The sequence below is a fragment of the Canis aureus genome, chromosome 19 (assembly GCF_053574225.1).
Source record: "Canis aureus isolate CA01 chromosome 19, VMU_Caureus_v.1.0, whole genome shotgun sequence".
Classification (NCBI taxonomy): domain Eukaryota; kingdom Metazoa; phylum Chordata; class Mammalia; order Carnivora; family Canidae; genus Canis; species Canis aureus.
This window is the reverse complement of record NC_135629.1, coordinates 56,631,924-56,650,286: the sequence shown is the minus strand read 5'-3', so window position 1 is coordinate 56,650,286 and position 18,363 is coordinate 56,631,924. Positions and strand designations below refer to the sequence as shown.

At 55.0% G+C, this 18,363-nt stretch overlaps 1 protein-coding gene across 2 annotated transcripts; it reads left to right on the top strand.

Moving 5' to 3' along the window:
• Window positions 1-8,252: 8,252 nt before the first annotated feature.
• Window positions 8,253-18,156, top strand: CREB3L3 (cAMP responsive element binding protein 3 like 3). 2 transcript variants are annotated; one of them, XM_077860447.1, is made up of 10 exons: window positions 8,253-8,408; window positions 8,891-9,019; window positions 9,440-9,737; window positions 10,609-10,721; window positions 12,271-12,408; window positions 13,366-13,472; window positions 15,590-15,658; window positions 16,803-16,887; window positions 17,104-17,156; window positions 17,354-18,156. In XM_077860447.1, the coding sequence occupies exons 2-10, from the start codon at window positions 8,891-8,893 to the stop codon at window positions 17,694-17,696; spliced, it is 1,335 nt and encodes a 444-aa protein (XP_077716573.1). In that variant the 5' UTR covers window positions 8,253-8,408; the 3' UTR covers window positions 17,697-18,156. The 2 variants fall into 2 exon arrangements, with proteins under 2 accessions (XP_077716573.1, XP_077716572.1); XM_077860446.1 differs by having other exon boundaries at window positions 17,060-17,156.
• The last annotated feature ends 207 nt before the right edge of the window (window positions 18,157-18,363 follow it).

Sequence of the window (18,363 nt, the reverse complement as noted above, 5' to 3'; positions counted from 1 at the left end):
GCCACCCAGGGATCCCCATGGGAATTGCAATTTTAAAGAAGGTGGTCAGGGAGGGCTCCCTGGAGCAGGTGAATTTGAACAGAAATCTGAAGGTGAAGAGGACCAGATCTAAGAAAGGGAATTTCAGAAAGAGAGGGCAGCAGGTGCAAAGGCCCTGAGGCAGGACTCTGCCCGGTAGAGGTGAGGCCTGTGCTGAGTGGGGGGTAAGGAAGACGATGCTAAGGTGGAGAGGGGGAGGGCACTTCCATGTCATAATATGGACGGCAGCCCGGGCATGGGGGTGAGGTTGAAGCCAAGCCAGAGAGAGGGGGCATTTGGAGGGGAGTGCTGATGGGGCCGGACCAGGACGCGGGAACGCAGCAGGCAGGGAGCGCACATGTTTGGAAGGCAAAGCTGTCAAGACTCACGGACGGATTATAATAAACACGAGCAAATTTCATTGAAAGATAAAGATAAGGACATGTGGGTGGCTCAGCAGTTGGGCTCTGCTTTCGGGTCAGGTCGTGACCCCGGGGTCCCAGGATCAAGTCCCTCATCAGGCTCCCTGCAGGGAGTCTGCTTCTCCCTCTGCCTGTGTTTCTGCCTCTCTTTGCATCTCTTAGGAATAAATAAATGAAATCAATCAATAAATACATAATTTAAATGATTTCAGTGATTCGATAATGGGACCTTGAAAGTCAAAAAATAGGGAGAAAGAAACCAAAGATGTGTGGGTGGGAAAGAGCCTTTGTGGTAGTTTCAGAACTGGAGGAGCCCTCGGGGCCTGTGTTGTGTCAAGGGGACGAAATAGACCTGCCTCCGAGGGGCTCATTGTAGCTGTGGGAAAGGATGAGACCCGCTCAGCTGACACCCAAGGACAGTGTGTCCGTGCCAGTTGCCACACTCCGTATTCCAGTGTGTGCCATTGGAATGAGAGAGAGCTCTGTGGACAGAGTTAAATAGGGGGAGAATGAATAGTAAGCTCTCCGCACCCCCTCAGTCCACCCCACCCCACCCCCCGCCATGGAAAGGTCAGAAAGTCAACCTAGATCAACTCAAAATTTTAAGCCCAAAAGGGAATCCACTGACTCACATCGCTGCCACGGGTCTGAAGCCAAGGATTGGATTTCAGGTATGGCTGGATCCAGGACATCAGACCATGTTGTCAGGGATCAATTATCTCCATCTGCTTTGCGGTGTTCTGGGTGGGCTTCATCCTTCCATCGTGGGGTAATGATGGCCAGCAGCCCCAAACCTGCATTCCTTGCAGCCTGGCATCCCCAGCACGCCCAGCGTACCCTTTCTACAGATGTGGAAAGAGGAGGTGCAGAGTGAAGTTCCTCCCCCGGGGTCTCACACAGCACTTGTGAGCAGTGAACGTGGAGTTCACGCACCGGTCTGTCTGGCTCTAAGCCCTGCGTTCTTCACCCCTGAATCAAACCGCCTCCTGGGGACCCATCCTCAGGCTGGAGAGGAAGTAGGTAGCATTCTCTCAATTTCAAGAATTCTCTTATTTTAAAAAAAAAATTTTTTTTTTAAAGAATTCTCTTATCTGAAACGTTCCCAGTTTTTTCTAACTGCCACGTGTCTGAGCTCGAATCTGGTACAGTGTGTAATCTCCAGTCAGTAAAGATTCAGGAAGCTGTTCCTCTGGGCCCTAAATGAGATGCTGGGGTTTTACAGTCACAAAATTTATACGTGAGATTGAATATAATAATTTCACGGTGTTTCACAGAGAACCCAGCGGCTTTTTGGCCATCTTACCGCTTGAGTACATCTGAAACACACACTCACAGAGAAGAAGGATTTGCCCTAGAAAACGTTAAAGAGCTCATATAGATCTGAGGTATAGGGCGCCCATGTGGCTCAGTGGGTGAGTGTCTGCCTTGGGCCCAGGGCATGACCCCAGGGTCCTGGGATCGAGTCCCACATCAGGCTCCATGTAAGGGGCCTGCTTCTCCCTCTGCCTGTGTCTCTGCCTCTCTCTGTGTGTCTCTCATGAATAAATAAATAAAATCTTTTAAAAAATCTCAGGTACAATTCCTTGAGGTTCCTTGAGAATATAAATGCTTCCAAGAAAAATCACATATTCACCTCATATCTGTCATCACATTGTAACGGGACCTAGTTATATCTAACATCCAAGAGGGGTGATTTTTGCCCTAGGAGAAAAGCTAAGAACAAACCTTTGAATTACAATGCCTTCGAGTTCCACAAGAAAATATAAATTCTCCCATGAAAAGGAATATATGTTGTTGGTGTCAGTTATTCACCTTTAACTAGAACTAGTTATACCTAATTAACATCTCAGAGTGGGGCGGAGTTAATCCAGGCTTCAGCTAACAGGGTTCCTCCAAACCCCATTAGAAAATGTCACTGTTGGGATCCCTGGGTGGCTCAGCAGCTGAGCACCTGCCTTAGGCTCAGGCTGTAATCTCGGGGTCCTGGGATCGAGTCCCACATCGGGCTCCCTGCATGGAGCGTGCTTCTCCCTCTGCTTGTGTCTCTGCCTCTCTCTTTCTGTCTCTCATGAATAAATCAATAAAATCTTAAAAAAAAAAGAAATGAAAAGGTCGCTGTTTCCAAGAAAAGGAATCAATGAGCCTGATATCAGCCGTTCACACTTTAGTTAGAATCAGCTCAAAGAGCTTTGAGTGCATTTCCCCCTCTGTGCTGTTGGAAACCACGTGAGGTAACTTTAGGGATGGAAAGCAAGAGGGACCAGTGAGAAAGACCCGGGTTTCCTGGCTGGGCTTGGCTGGCAATCATTGATAGTAGTCACATCAGAATAAAGCGATCAGGGTGAAAGAGAGGCATCTCCTTATTTAAGGAATGTCACAAGGGAGGCATCCAGTCCTGGCGGGAACGCTGCTTTGGGGACACGGGTGCAGCCACTTACTGTTGTAGGAAAGGCAGCTCTTAAATACTAACCTGAACACCAGGAGAGCTTGTATTAGGCAACTGAACGACTGTGAAGAGCGAAGAGCGCATGATCTCGCTTTATTGGCAATGTTTTCTTTCTTTCTTTTGTTTCACATGAAATTGTACTTCCTTGGAAGATATGTCGGAGGCACACGGGTTCAAAGTCCAGGAGACTAGAGTTCCATGCAGCAGAAGGCCCTCCTCCTCCTCTGGGAGCCCCCAGCCCTGAAAGCTACCCCCATCCCCATCGTGTCTCACTCCAGAGATCCTCCCCTTGTCACTCACTTGCCACATCCCGTGTTCTGCACTGTCCGTTTTTTACTTACCTGGTGCATTTTCAACGGGTAAGATACTGTCTTCGAGGGGGTGAAATCCTGTTCTTTTTTTTTTTTTTTTTTTTTTTTTCAGATTATTTATTCAGTGGCACCGGGGTGGCTCAGTGGTTGAGCATCTGCCTGCAGCTCAGGGCGTGATCCCGGAGTCCCGGGATCGCGTCCCACATCGGGCTCCCTGCATGGAGCCTGCGTCTCCCTCTGCCTGTGTCTCTGTCTCTCTCTCTGAGTGTCTCTCATGAATAAATAAATAAAATCTCCTTAAAAATATTTATTTATTTGACAGAAAGAGCACCAGTAGGGGGAGAGGGAGAAGTAGATTCTCCGCTGAGCAGGGAGCCCAACATGGAACTCGATCCCAGGATCATGACCTGAGCGGAAGGCAAACGCTTAACCAACTGAGCCACCCCGGCGCCCTGAAAACTAGTTCTTAGGGGGTGGAAAGGATCTTCCTCTTGTGTAGAAAGCACAGATACACACAGAGCACATAAGCAGATATATAATCTACGTGTGGTATTAAAATTTCATTGGGGGGGTATGCCTGGGTGGCTCAGTGGTTGAGCGTCTGCCTTTGGGTCAGGTCATGACCCCAGGGTTCTGGGATCGAGTCCTGCATCGGGCTCCCTGCATGAAGCCGGCTTCTCCCTCTGCCTATGTCTCTGCCGCTCTCTCTCTGTCTCTGTGTCTCTCATGAATAAATAAAATATATTTTTAAAAATTTAATTGGAGAGGGGATCCCTGGGTGGCTCAGCGGTTTAGCGCCTGCCTTTGGCCCAGGGCGCGATCCTGGAGACCCGGGATCGAATCCCACGTCGGGCTCCCGGTGCATGGAGCCTGCTTCTCCCTCTGCCTGTGTCTCTGCCTCTCTCTCTCTCTCTCACTGTGTGCCTATCATAAAAAAAAAAAAAATTCATTGGAGAAAAGAGCACAAAAATCAAAATGGTGACAAACACTAACATTGGAGCCACATACACTAACATTGCCCCAAGTCAGGGGCGCCTGGGTCGCTCAGGTCATTAAGTATCTCACTCTTGATCTCAGCTCAGGCCTTGATCCCAGAATCGTGAGTTCAAGTCCCCTGTTGGGCTCCACCGCTGGGTGTGGAGCCTACTTAAAAAATAATAATACATGTTGCCCCATATAGATACGTACAAATAATTTGCATTCATTTTCTTTCTTTTTTAAATTAAATTTAATTTTTCTGATTTTTAAAAAATCCCCATTCATTTTCAAAGCCACGTAACATTCCACGCTCGGGATACACCAGACTCTATTAACCCATCCCCTCTGGATGACTGTTTTGTGGTTTCTTTTTTTTTAACATTTTATTTATTTATTCATTAGAGATACACACAGAGAGAGAGGCAGAGACACAGGCAGAGGGAGAAGCAGGCTCCATGCAGGGAGCCTGATGTGGGACTCGATCCCGGGTCTCCAGGATCACACCCCGGGCTGCAGGCGGCGCTAAACCGCTGAGCCACCTGGGCTGCCCCAGGGTGTTTTGTGGTTTCTAATGTTTTACTAAGTGTCTTCTGTAGGCGATTAGGTATTTTGTGCACTTTTCATCGAGGGGGAATTCATTTACAGTGATACTACGCGGGTCTCCGCTGTGTTCAATTTGACGAGTTTCGACAATTCTATACGTTGCTCACATAACAGCGTCTGACAAAAAGATCTAGAACATTTTCACGTCCTTTCGTGCCCCCGTCCTTCAGGTCCCCGCTCTACCCAGGCAGCCACTCTCCATCCCCAGAGATTACTTCGCTGGTTCCCCGGATCCCACCAAATGGAATCCTAACGCCGCGTATTCCTCTGTGACAGGTGTCTTCTGACACAACGTCTGTGACATTCACGCACGAGGTTGCATGCGTCACTGATTTATTCCCTGCAGTGGGCTGATAGCGCAATGGTGTGTGGATAAGCCAGTCAATTTATCCATTCCCCTGTCCTTGGATATTTGAGTTGTTTCCAGTTCCGAGCGATGATGGGATAAAGCCGCTCTGAACCTTCAAGTACAAGTCTTTCCGTGGATGTTTCATTTGCGGGCCTCCTAGGCAAACATCCAGGAGCGAACTTGCTCAGCCATATAGTAGACGCGTGTCATTCTGGCGAGTGCCCTTAACATTGTCACCTGGCGGGGCGCTTGAGTGGCTCAGTGTTGAGCGCCTGCTTTGGGCCCAGGGCGTGACCCCAGGGTCCTGGGATCGAGTCCCACCCACATCGGGCTCCTGGCAGGGAGCCTGCTTCTCCCTCTGCCTGTGTCCCTGCCTCTCTCTCTGTGTCTCTCATGAATAAATACATAAAATCTTAAAAAAAAAAATCCAAAACATTGTCGCCTGGCAGTCGTGGTGCAGAACGGGCCAAGCAAAGATGGAAAACAAAACCTCGCGCCCCCACGATCATGTTTGGGAAGCGCCACAAGCCCCGGCCGCCCCAGAACATAGCACAGCGCAGCGCCCGTTCCTCCGTCGGCTTTGAGCAGAGCATCCTCTCGTGCTGTGCTCACACTTACACGCGGGGGCGGAAGCTACTGTGGGCATGCTGCCTTGGATTGCAGCCCAGCGTTGCCTTGAAGTCCGCGTTCATGTTCCGTAAGTGAGATAATGTGATGCCAAGGGCATCAAAAAGTCCTCCTCTCCCGCACTGCTTATCCTTATCGGACTTGTGTCATAACTCTCCATGGGGGCATATAAATGCCTTCTAAAGTCCATAATTACATAAAAAATTTAAATACAAATATCTGGGGGAAAGGCACCCTGGAGTCTAAACCTCCAGGGAGGGGTGATTGAGTGATGCCCCTGCTGGCAGGTGAGAGAGCTCTATGTGAAGGAGCCTCCGGGCTCGGGGGTGGGGGTGGGGGCGGGGGGTCATCAGGGAGGGGGAGGCGGGGAGAAGCCAGAAGTCAGACCTCGCCTACCTCGGGCACCTGCCGCAGAGAAGCGCCTCCAAAGCAAAGGCTGCACAAATATGGCTGGGATGGTGAAGGCCAAGCCGACAGAGCCCTTAAAAATTCAACACAGGGGGGCTGCTGGGGGGCTCAGCGGTGGAGCATCTGCCTCTGGCTCAGGGCATGACCTCGGGGTCCCGGATTGAGTCCCGCATCAGGCTCCCTGCAGGGAGCCTGCTTCTCCCTCTGCCTGTGTTCTCTGTGTGTGTGTGTGTGTGTGAGATAAATAAATAAATAAAATCTTTTTTAAAAAAATAAATAAGTACAGTTCTGAATGATGAGAAAGAGGCAGCCATGGGGAGATCCAGGGGAAGCGTGTTTCAGGCTGAAGAAACAGCACATGCAAAGGTTCTGGGGTCACAACCCGGTCTGGCATGTTGAAGGAACAGCGAGGAGGCCCGGGTAGCTGGAACAGACAGACCGAAAGGGGAGAGAGGGAGAAGGCAGGGCAAGCAGAGGTCGGGGCGCGGCGTTCAGGGCCTTGGGGGGCAGCCCGCGGCAAGGAGTTGGGCTTAAACTAAATACAGCGGGAGGTGGTTAGGAGCTTTGTGAGTGGAGGAGAACTGAACGGAGCCTCGCGCGGGCCGGGCACGATGCTGGGCGCCAGGCTCACGGCGGCGACGGAAACACCCTCCTTGCTCTCGAGAAATTCACATCGCGCCGTTTCTGTCAATGGACTCGGCATCATTAATTCACGGAACAAACATTTGATGAGGGGCTGCTGTGTGCCCGCCGGGTGCGGCCCTTGTGTCTGACGGGGACTCACAGCAGCAGTCGCGCCCCCAGGACCCCCGGACTACGTCGATGTGGAGCCCGATGTGGGACTTGATCCCAGGACTCCAGGATCACGCCCTGGGCCGAAGACAGATGCTCAACCGCTGAGCCACCCAGGCGTCCCCCAGGACTGTACTTAAATGTCACCTTCTCAAGGGGCGTCTGGCTGGCTCAAGCTGGTAGAGCATGTAGCTCTTGATCTTGGGGGCTGTGAGTTCAAGCCCCACGTTGGGTATAGAGCTTAATTAAAAAATTAAGAAAAGGTCACCTTCTTAAAAGAGGCTTTTCCAGCCCTCGGTTGCCGTTCACTGTGGTTCCACCCAGTTTCTTGGTGGCCCTTGCTTATTTATCTGTTTCCTGATTTATTTATGTATTTATGGTCCAGCTTATTCAGTGCTTTATCCGTAGCGCTTAAAACAGTGGTGGGCACAGAGAAGGCGCACGACGAGTAAGGGTGATTGAGCACCGCTGTGCACAGGTACTTCCTAGATCCTGGGGGCCCAGCAGAGAACACAGGAAACTCCATTCTAGCCTGGAAGGCCCTGGCGGGGGAAGGGAGGAATCAGGTAAGACAAAACAAAAAACAAAAACAAAAACAAAAAAACAAAACACAGGTAGACAAACAAGACAATGTCAAACAGTGAGGGGCTCCTGAAGACAGCAATGTCACACAGAGCTCTGGGGATGGGCTCCTGGGGTGATGGTGGGGGGTGTGTGGTCACACATAACCTCTCAGCCTTCTGGGCCAAAGACAGTGAGAGTCAGGGGTGGAAGAGGGGGGCGCAGTTCCACGCAGGGGGAACAGCAAGTGCAAAGGCCCTGAGGTGGGAGCCAGTTTGGGTCAATCAATACTCGGTGGATAGACGAACGATGGAAGATTCTAGAAGGAACTGATTGCTGCTTAAGTTTGGCTGTGGAGGGCTTGGAGGGTGGGTAGGAGGTTGCCAGCTCCAGGGAGAAGGGAGCTTCTGGCCAAGGAAACGGCTTCGGCAAAGGCCTGGGCCGTCTGTTTTGGTTTTGTTCTGTCCCGGGAGTGGACAGGACCCAACCAGGGGCCCTGGGCCTTCTTGGAGCCCCACATCCTGGGACACAGAACAGAAACAGTTGCTGAAAGTAGGGGAGAGGTCATGGCAGAGCTGAGGCACCCAGACTTTGGCCTTTGCCCACTGCCGGCTTGAAAAGCACAAAACACCGAGATAACGGTCTTCCCTCCCTTCCCCCAGCCTGCCCCGGTGTCACTGGTCCTTAACCCCGTCCATCTCGCCTGTCCCCCAATCGGCAGCCAGGGACGGGCTGGGAGCTCTGGAGCCTATTTCAGCATCTTTTGGGGGTGGTGACAGAGCCGGGAGAGGAGCGAGCAGAGCCCCGGGGCCTGGTGTCACAGCCACCCGGGAGGGCACCCCGACAGAGCCCGCTGGCCTGGCCTCGTGAATGGGGATTTAGCAGCTGGAAAGGTGAGTCCTGCCCAGGGCGCTGCGGGAGGGAGGGTCGAGGCCCAGAAGCCCTCCGAAGCTCGTGCGGGGTTGGAAGGAGCCTCACACACCCCATCGGACCAGCGGGAAGACCCAGAGGCCCAGAGAGAGCACGGAATGGCCAAAATCGTGCCTCCATCCCGGGGTGCCCTGTTCTCTCCTCTGGGAGCGGGGGTCCCGTTGGGCGGGATGGGAGGGCAAGGCGGGAGCTGGGTTTCATCAGCCTCGTAGGAGTTGGCCGAGCTGCTCACCCCACGCATGCACCTGTTGAGTACTTGGAGAGAAATCGGCTGCCGTGGCCCCGGGAGGGCCTGGGTCAGCTCCGCGGCCCGTCTGGAGATGGAGGCTCCAGGGCCGGGGTGGGGGTTGAGCTCGAGCCACAGACGGACCTGGGTGGTGCACAGGTGCGATTTGGGAGGAGCGGGCACTGTGCGGTCCTCATGCCTGTCCCCTCCCTGCCCCAGATGGCTTCCTCCGCTGGTCCCCTGGACCCCATTGGCAGCCTGGAGCTCCTAGATCTCCTGTTTGATCAGCAGGACGGCATCCTGAGGCATGTGGAGCTGGGTGAGGACTGGGACCACGTCGGGGACCAGGTGAGCACACGCCGGGCTTTGCGCAGCATTTAGGGCTCGCAGAGCTTAGTCCTAGCAAAGCGCATCATCGTGTCAGACCTCTCGGCCACCCTAAGGAGTAGCTGGCATCAGCTGCTTCTCACAGATGAGGAAACTGAGGCTCGGCCCAGAGAGGGGCCGTAACTCACCCGGGGTCACACAGCCGTTTGGGGTTGGGGTCAAACTCAAACTCAGGGCTCAAGCCTCCGGAGTGGGTACCCATGCGACAGGATTGTGTTCAGGCTCCGACAACCCGGGAAGAGGAGGCATCAGCTTTCTGGGGCCCAGAAAGGACAATTGAGGCCCCGAGAGGACCCGTGGCTGGCTCGGAGTCACACAGCCATCCAGAACAAAGCAGAGCGCTTTTAATGCCCCCACCCCGTCCCCCTCTGTTCCCACCAGGTCCTACCAGGCCCGGACTCTGACGATTTCCTAAACTCCATCCTGGCTCCTGGAGACTCGGTCCCCAGCTCTCCGATCTGGTCCCCTGCAGCCAGTGACAGCGGCATCTCCGAAGACCTGCCCTCCGACCCCCAGGACACCCCTCCCCGCAGTGCAGCCGCCGCCACCCCTGCCGGCTGCCACGCCCTGGAGTCTGGCAAGGGCCTCTGTGCCTCCTACCACCCCGGACCCCCTTGCCTTGCCGGCGGCCCCGGACCAGCGACCCAAGCCCTGGAGGCCTCTGTGGCCATAGACTTGGGTGGGTTGCGCATCTTCGTCCACTTCCCTGGCCTCCTTCCAGGCGCACATTGTCCCCGCCTCTGGGATTGATGCTGGGGCCTATTCCCCCTACGGCGACCTCGAGTCCCTGTGGGGTTTAGAAATGAGTCAGAGCCGCTGAGCTGGGACGCAACCCTGGCGGGCTGGCTCCTGCCCCGGGTGCCACACTGTCAGCCTCATCTTTGAACCTCCTACATCTGGATGCTCCATGAAAGCATGGGAGGTCACGGGACCCTGGGCCTCCGGACGCTCCTCTGGGTCTGGGGAAAACTAGCCTTGTACAGAAGGCACCCCCACCCCACCCCCATGCAGCACCAGCAGGGTGTCCCTTGTCCCTTGAGCTCTTACTAGACTCATTGAGGAGTTGACAAAACTGAGGCTCAGAGACGTTTAGTGAGTTAACCAAGGTCATACAGCTCTGCCCAGGCAGGATGAGAACCAAGAGCAGTGTGACCCCGAAATCTGTGCTCCGGAGAGCAGCCTGCCTGTGGGTGCCAGGTGGGAGGGAGCCTGCGGTGACTTAGAGCTGTCCCTGCCCCCAGGGGGAGATAAGGCGAAGCCGGCTGGAGATCTAGCCTATAATCCTGGGCGATAACAGCCGCTCCCTCCTGGGCCAGCGGTGGGTCCCTCCGTAACGTCCTGGTGAATCGGCTTCCCCTTTGCCATCAGAGCGAAGACGGAGGCACCGCTTGGGGCTGTCTGCTTCATCCCAGGCCGTGCCCCAAATCTCCACCACGGTGTGGCTGGGGGCTATCCTGGCAGGCTTCCTGGAGGCGGCAGGTGGACGCCGGGAGCTCAGCTGCCCCCCAACCTGACGCTTCCCTGTCTGTGTCCCCATCTGCCCTGCTCAGAAATGTGGAGCTCAGGCCTCGGTTCTGAGGAGCTGGGGGAGCTTGCAGGCCCGCCTCCGTGCTGCAGCCTCACGGTGAAAGACCTCCTCCTCTCCGGCAGCGGCGCGGACTTGGTGAGCAGCCCCGACCCCAGCCCTCAGAGCATTAGGGCTGCCGCCGCGGTTCTTAGGACCCCAGTACCTCCACTTCAGAGCCCGGGGATACTGAGTTACAGGCAGGGTAGGGCACTCTCCACTGCGGTAGTAAATAACAATTTAAAAAATAGCCAAAACTGACCAAGCGTCTGCTTACTATAGGCCAGACATTCTCCTAAATGCTTTAGGAAGATCACCTTTCAATTCGCAGTGATGCTAATTATTGGGGCTCCTGCTGTATTAATTTTACTCTTGAGGAAGCGGGCACAGAGAGGGTCATTGATTTGCCTGAAGTCACCCAGCGGCCACTGGCTCAATCCCTGGGTTGGCCTATGGGGTCGTTGCACACCCACCCAGGGCCACCTGCCTTTCCAAGGGCTTCGAGTGCCCATAACCCAGGCCTGACAACCCAGTTAGTGCCCCCACTTCACAGATGGGGAAACTGGGGCTGATCAATGGCCTGGCATTCCTGGGTGGTGGGGATTGGTCCAAAGACCAACAGACTGCCCCAGTCGGTACCTTTGTCCTGGGGTCTGCTGTTCCTCAGGGCGACATCTCCAGGACTTTGGCACTTGGATTACAAAGTGCTTTCATTTCTAGTGCTTAGCTTTCGTGATTTAAATTTAACTAAACACTTAAAATTTTTTTAAAGACTTTATTTATTTATTCATGAGAGACAGAGAGAGAAAGAGAGAGAGGCAGAGACACAGGCAGAGGGAGAAGCAGGCTCCACGCAGGAAGCCCAATGTGGGACTCGATCCCGGGACCCCAGGATCACGCCCTGGGCTGAAGGTGGTGCTAAACCGCTGAGCCACGCAGGGATCCCCTAACTAAACACTTTTTTAAAAAGGCAAATGCATCCACACAGGCCAAATCCCAAAGGCAAAGACAGGCAGCAGGGAGAGCGTCTGCCTCTCCCAAGGCTGCAGCTACCTCACGTCCCACAGAGGTCCCAGTGACTCCTTCCAAAGGGATTCCTTCTCCTTCTTTTATTTTTTTTTTAGGTTTGACATAATAGGAAGCATCCCACACTTACCATTGTTTTTGTCGCTTTATTTTTTAACTTGAGGGTTTTTTGTGCCGATTGCTTTATATCATGATACGGGGCCCCACCTTTTTCACAGCCCCCCTCCCCGCACATCTGGGTCATGCCTTATTTAATCCGTCCTGTATTGCCAGATAGCCCCGCTGTGTCCAGCCCTTTGCTATTGCAGACAGCGCTGCAGGGAATTGTCAGAGCCCAGAACAGAGCCTGGCACGTAGTAGGTGCTAACTACGTAGTTTTCACATGACTATTTGTTAAATGGATGAAAAGCCTGCGTGTCCGCCGTTTCGTCCACGTGCAAGGGCATCGGTAGGATCAGCTTCCGGCTCGGGGGCGTGGTACTGGCTCTCTTGAGCCCTCGCGCTGATGGGGACCTGACAGCAGGAGAGACTCGAGAGTTTTTCAAATCCAGGGCCGCTTTTTCATTTCCTGGAGGCTGTCGGTTTCCCTGCCCCCAGTGCCACGTCCCCATTTCCCCCACAGCAACAGCATCACCTGGCAGCCCCCCACCTGTTGCGACCTGGGCCCGAGCAGTGCCAGGAGCTGGTGCTGACAGAGGACGAGAAGAAGCTTCTGGCCAAAGAAGGCATCACCCTGCCCACCCAGCTGCCCCTCACCAAGGTGAGCTGGGGCTCCGGGCCCGGCCCCCTTTCCTGCAGCCACCTGCTCCTGAGTCCCCCCCCCCACCATGAGTCTCCTGCGCTGCAATGTTAGGGCACATCTGTCTGTCATTGGAGCCTGGAAATCCATCCTAAAAGCCAACTCAGCAGGCAGGACTTGACACCCCAGAGCCGAGGGTGGGCTTACAGGCAGCGGCGGTTTGGGTGCTGGGAGCCATCCTGGTGCCCTTCACTCTTTATCACAGCCCCTTGCAGGCCAGAGCTGCCCAAAGGGGTGACCTGCAGGCCAGGTACGTGCAGCAGACAGGCTTCCTCTGCTGCATTAAAAAAAAAGATTTTATTTATTTATTCATGAGAGATGCACAGAGAGAGGCAGAAACACAGGCAGAGGGAGAAGCAGGCTCCCTGCGAGGAGCCAATTCGAGACTCGATTCCAGGACCCCGGGGTCACGCCCTGAGCCAAAGGCAGACGCTCACCCGCTGAGCCACCCAGGTGTCCCTGTGCTGCATTTTGTTTAAATTGGTTGCTAACAGTTCTCTGGCCGGGAGTCTTCATACAAGAGTTCCGTGACTGTGGGCCACGTACTCCCACCTCCACGTGCAACCAGCTCGCGGCAGCCCCCCGCCCTCCTCTCCCCCCCCAAGCCTGCTTCACTCAACTCCCAGTCCTGGGCTTGCGGTTCTGGCAGGCAGGACAGTCCTTGGCCTCGGTACCCGCCGGCCCAGGCTTGGCCAGAAGGTGGCGCGAGCGCACCAGTGTGCAAAGTCCGCGGGCCAGTTCCTAACTGGGATTGGGATCTGGGAAAATCTCAGGGCCCAGCCCCTCCCACCCTGGAGACCCTGCAAGAATTTAGAGGGAGTCATCGGGAGTCTTCCCCGGGCGGGCCGGGAGGGCTCCCGCGGGAAGGGCGTGGGGCCGGGCAGCCGAGCAGACCGTCCTCCCCATGTCGTTGTGCAGTACGAGGAGCGAGTGCTGAAAAAAATCCGCCGGAAAATCAGAAACAAGCAGTCGGCCCAAGAAAGCCGGAAAAAGAAGAAGGAATATATTGATGGCCTGGAAACTCGGTGAGGCTGGGGGCCTAAGATGCGGCCCTTGGGGTGAGGGAGGCGACCGATGCCCGGGGACGGGTGGGTGCCACGTGGCTAAGGTCACAGTGTGGGGGGCCTACAAAATTATAGAGGTTTCCTCGCTCTCTCGGGCAGAGGTCATTTTTCATGTGAATTGCAAGGTTGGAAAGATTCCTAGAGAAGACAGAGGCTTGGTCTCGGGGATCCCTTATTCTCCTAGAACCAAGAAAGGAGAATATATATTTAACCTGTTTTGTTCTGGCTCTCTGCCCGAGGGTGGGGGGCTTACTCCCCTGGTCTGAGCATCCCTGGTCCTCAGCTGGCAAGGCTTCCTCCAGAGTGTGTATGGGAAGGATGGGGATGGGGGTTTGGGGGGGGTCAGTCCTTCTCGGCAGAACTTCCTCAGCTGAAAAACTCCAACCCCCGTTTCATCCAATCACCTCTTTTTTTTTTTAGCTCCAATCACCTCTTAACTCATATAAGAGGACAGGCTCCGGTTTCTTCTTTACCAGAAACATAACAAGGGAACGAACTCAGTTTTTTTTTTCTTTTAAGATTTTATTTATTTATTTATGGGAGACACAGAGAGAGGCAGAGACACAGGCAGAGGGAGAAGCAGGCTCCCCATGGGGAGCGCAATTTGGGACTCGATCCCGGGACCCCAGGGTCACGACCTGAGCTGAAGGCAGACGTTCAACCACTCAACCGCTGAGCCCCCCGGGCGCCCCACAAGCTCACTTTCCAAACTGGAACGGACTCGATGGAGTGTTATATGTTTTCCCAAGTCAGTTTTGGGGTGCCATACATTTCTGGGAAGTTGTCCGTTACAAACATACCCCCCAAAACGGTTCGTAGTTGTCTCTTATTATCTTGCTAAGCTCTGCGCCGTCGGCAGTCGTGCCCATTTTAATAAACTCATGCTGTTCATCTGTGCCTTCTGTTTCTCCTTCATCTTCTTGACTCATCTTGCCGCAGACTTATTTATTGGATTATTCTTGCCAGAGAACGGCTTTCTGGCTTTCCCCTCCCCCCCGCCTCCCGGATTGTTGTGTTGTAGTTCTTTATTTCTGCTCTTAACTTTACTATTTGTTAAAATCTGTTTAAATACGATGAGTTGCCATATAGTGTATTACTAATTGCAGCAGTAGAGTTCAGTGATTCATCCGTCTTATTGCTCTTAGCTTTGGTACGTTCTTCCTTGATGCTTCATGTTGGAGGAAGTCTGTTCTGTCGTCCTTTTGCTAATTTTCAACACGTGTGCGTCCAGCTTGTCGAGCTGTATAAAGGCTGGTGAAGGTCCGAACCCGCCACGCCTCCCTGCCCCAGCCTTTCCGTTAGCTGCCCCTCGTGCACATACTGTGATTTGCACCATTGTCATTACCACTGGGTTCTTGGGTCTTCCTTAATCCACATCATGGATTCTTCTCTATCCTGTGAGTTATTAGGAGGGCCTCTCAGTTGTGGGTGGGGGGCTTATTCCTTCCCCTGGGTACAACATGAAGACCTGCACGCTGGGATTTGAGTGCTTCGGTTCCACATCTGAGTGGTCTGGGCCAAGACATGCTCATAGATGGCTGCAGGTGGGAAAGGTGGGGCCCCCACTTGGATCTGGGATCCCTAGGTGGACGGATCTCCGTCAGCATGTTCCTCAGATGCAATCTGCGAATCTTTCTTTCATGTCGTTCTCCCAAACACCGTGAACTAGGTAATTGTCCCATTTTACAGGTGAGGGGACTTAAGGCAGAGAGTAGAGTGGCGTGAGCTCACGGGGAGGGTGAGGATTGTAACCTGGTTCTCCTCCGACTCCCAGTCATCCAACTACTTGGTCTTCTGGAAGCATCCCTGCCCAAGTTTGGCATCCCATTCCCAGTCCTAGGGGCACTGGCTGGAGTGAAGCCCCCACATCCATGCAGAGATGGGATCTAGGAGCCAGGCAGACCTGGGTTCAAATGCTGACCCTGTCCGCAGACTTGCTGGGTGGTTTTCGATGAATGACTCCCCGTCTCTGGCCTCAGGTTCCCCACCTGTAAAATTGGACCTCATGGGGAGATGTCAGCTGGGCCGGTTGGTGACATGGGCATATGATGAAGGTCACTGTAACATTCTCCTTGCAGGATGTCAGCCTGCACTGCCCAGAACCAGGAGCTTCAGAGGAAAGTCTTGCATCTCGAGAAGCAGAACCTGTGAGTCTTGGTCTAGCTGTGGCAGAGGATAGGGGGAGCGGGCCCCTTGCAGGAGAGGTGGACAATGTGGGGGACAGCCTCTGTGACGGCGAGGCAGAGCAAGGGGTGAGGGCTCCCCCTAGAAAGGGGGCAAGGTGCATGGAGGAGGGCACTCGGATGTGGGGGCAGGTGTTTCTAGTGAAGGAAATGGCAGGTGAATGTCCAGAGGCTGGAAACTCCGTGTGCTGGAGGACTGCATGTGGTTCTAAGAGATGCAGCCATCTACTCGATATTTATTTGGCACCTCATCTGTGCCAGGCATCGTTCTGGGCACTGGAACCCAACAGTAAACAGAGTCTCCCTACTTTTGGAACTCATGGTCTAGGGGGAGACATACTCAAGACAAATGAAACTATATTAAAAAATTATTTTCAAATACTAATTGTCACTGAGAAGAGGTGAAGGCACTGGAGAATGAGTGGGGGCTATTCTGGGCAGGGAGGTCAGATAAGGCAACTTTTGAGCTGAGACTTGATGGATGAGAAAGAACCAGCTGCTGCAAAAAGACCTGAGGGAATAACGTCCTTGGTACAGAGGGAACTGGCATGTGCAAAGGTCCTGGAGCAGGACTGGGTCTGGCATGATGGTGGAACAGCATGTGGGCCCGTGTGGCTGGAGCAGAGTGGATGAGGGGGAGAGAGGGAGGAGGAGAGAGGAGGGGGAGGACGGAGCAGGTTGTGCAGGGCCTGGGGGCCATGGGGGAGGACCTGGGCTTTTACCCCAGGGAGGTGGGATCCCTGGGAGGGTTGAGAGAAGCCCACTTCCATTGGAAAAGTGCTGTCTGCCTACTGCTTGGAGCATTAACCCTAGGGGGCAGGAGAGGCCTTAGGGGGGCAGAGTAGAGGCTGGGGCTGGCGTTTTGGTGAGAGAATAGCGGCCTGGATCAGGGAGGTGGGGGTGCAGAGAAGTGAGTGGGTGCCTGGGGGTGGGATGTTCAGGGAGATTTACTGAGGCAAAGAGGGGGAATCTGGGACTTTGAAGACCAGTGGGGCCATGAGGGATGAATGGGATTCAGACACCAGCCAGACTAGGAGACCCCAGAAATGGATGGGAGTCAGATCATGGCCCTGTGGGGCTCAGCCAAGGCCCACCCATTCCTGCTAAGGTCTCTCCTGGAGCAGCTGAAGAAACTCCAGGCCATTGTGGTCCAGTCCACCAGCAAGTCAGCCCAGACGGGCACCTGCCTAGCGGTAAGTCCTGGTCCCCAGAATAACGGGGGTCCTTGGCCTCGGCAGAGGGGTCTGTGAGGGGAGCTGAGCATAACCCAAGCCCCAATTTAAGCACGATCCTGTCTTCTGGGCCTTGGTTTCTTTGCTCACAGGGTGGGGGGAGGGATGGGGTGACCTCCCCCATCTCTGCCAGGTCCTGCTGTTCTCCTTTGCCCTCATCGTCCTGCCCTCCATTAGCCCTTTCGTCGCCAACAAAGCCAAGCACGCCGGAGACTACGCACCTGTTCGAGGTAGGCGGGCTAGGGACGCTCTGCCCCCCCAAACCCCTCTGGGCTGCACCATGCGCATTGTTCCCTTGTTTCCCCAAAGGGCCTCTGGGGGACGGGGAGGGGACCCCCTTGTCGCTACACCGTGATGCTGGGGCTAGAGAACGGAGGGACACCAGTCCCCCACCCCATCCCTCATGATCCTCCCAACCCCTGCTCAGTTTTCTCCAGAACTTTGCACAACGACGCTGCATCTCGTGTGGCCCCCGACGCCATACCCGGCTCCGAGGCCCCAGGACCACGGCCCAAGGGTGGCACACCCCAGGAAGGGTCTCCCGGCAGCCCCGTGGCGGACTGGGAATCTCGCACATCGGCTCTGGACAACTGGACAAAGGGGCTGGACAACTCGACCCTGATCTCGGACAACTCGACGCTCACCCTGCGCAACTCAACACTCACCCCGGACAACACAACTCTTGTCCCAGACAATGCGACACTCATCCTGGGCAACGACTCGGAGAAGCTGAACCCGCCAGCCACCTTGCTGGGCTGGACTGCGCCTGAGCCAACGCTCAGCTCTGGGCGGGTGGGATTGGAGGCAGCGGGGGAGGAGCTGTGAGCAGCATCGGGACGTGCCCCCCGCCCCCCAGCCCCTGGGCTGAGGGGCCCTTGTGTGGACAGCGACGGGCAAGGGGGTGAGAGGCGAGACCTGGCGGAGGAGCCGGGATGCAGACGCACAAACTGTACACTCACGGACCCAGAGACGCACAGAGCACGCTCAGACACGGGGCGGCCACAGGGCCACAAAGCCTGAGAAATACACAGACCCAGGCGGAGGCCAGGCGGACACACGCACACACCCCGCGCCCCCGCAGCTCGCCTGCCCGGGACTCCTCCCTGCGCCTGCACACAGGGAAGAGAAACCCGCGGACTCTGCAGGGACCCTGACCCCGGAACCACGGCCCACGGCCGCCCCTCTTTTCTAAGATTGTAGAGATCCTTAGTAAAGTATTTTGGCAGAACACGGCCGGCGCGAAGCAGGGCGGGGGGGGGGCCTGTGCCACAGTCCAGGGCCCGGCCTCTCCTCTCGGAAGCGGCGGGAGAGCCTTCAGCACCTTGGAGAGCGGCCGCGAGCGCCGCAGGGCCCGCGGGGCGTCAGGTGTGTGTATGGGGAAGGTCTGGGGCCCTGCCCACCTGCTCGGGCTTACGGATGAGGAGACTGAGGCACGAT

Coding starts and splice junctions, on each gene's coding strand:
- CREB3L3 (XM_077860446.1), top strand. CDS start 8,891: ATGGCTTCCTCCGCTGGTCCCCTGGACCCCATTGGCAGCCTGGAGCTC. Junction 9,738..10,608: donor CTCTGTGGCCATAGACTTGG/GTGGGTTGCGCA, acceptor TGCCCTGCTCAG/AAATGTGGAGCTCAGGCCTC. Junction 10,722..12,270: donor CCGGCAGCGGCGCGGACTTG/GTGAGCAGCCCC, acceptor TTTCCCCCACAG/CAACAGCATCACCTGGCAGC.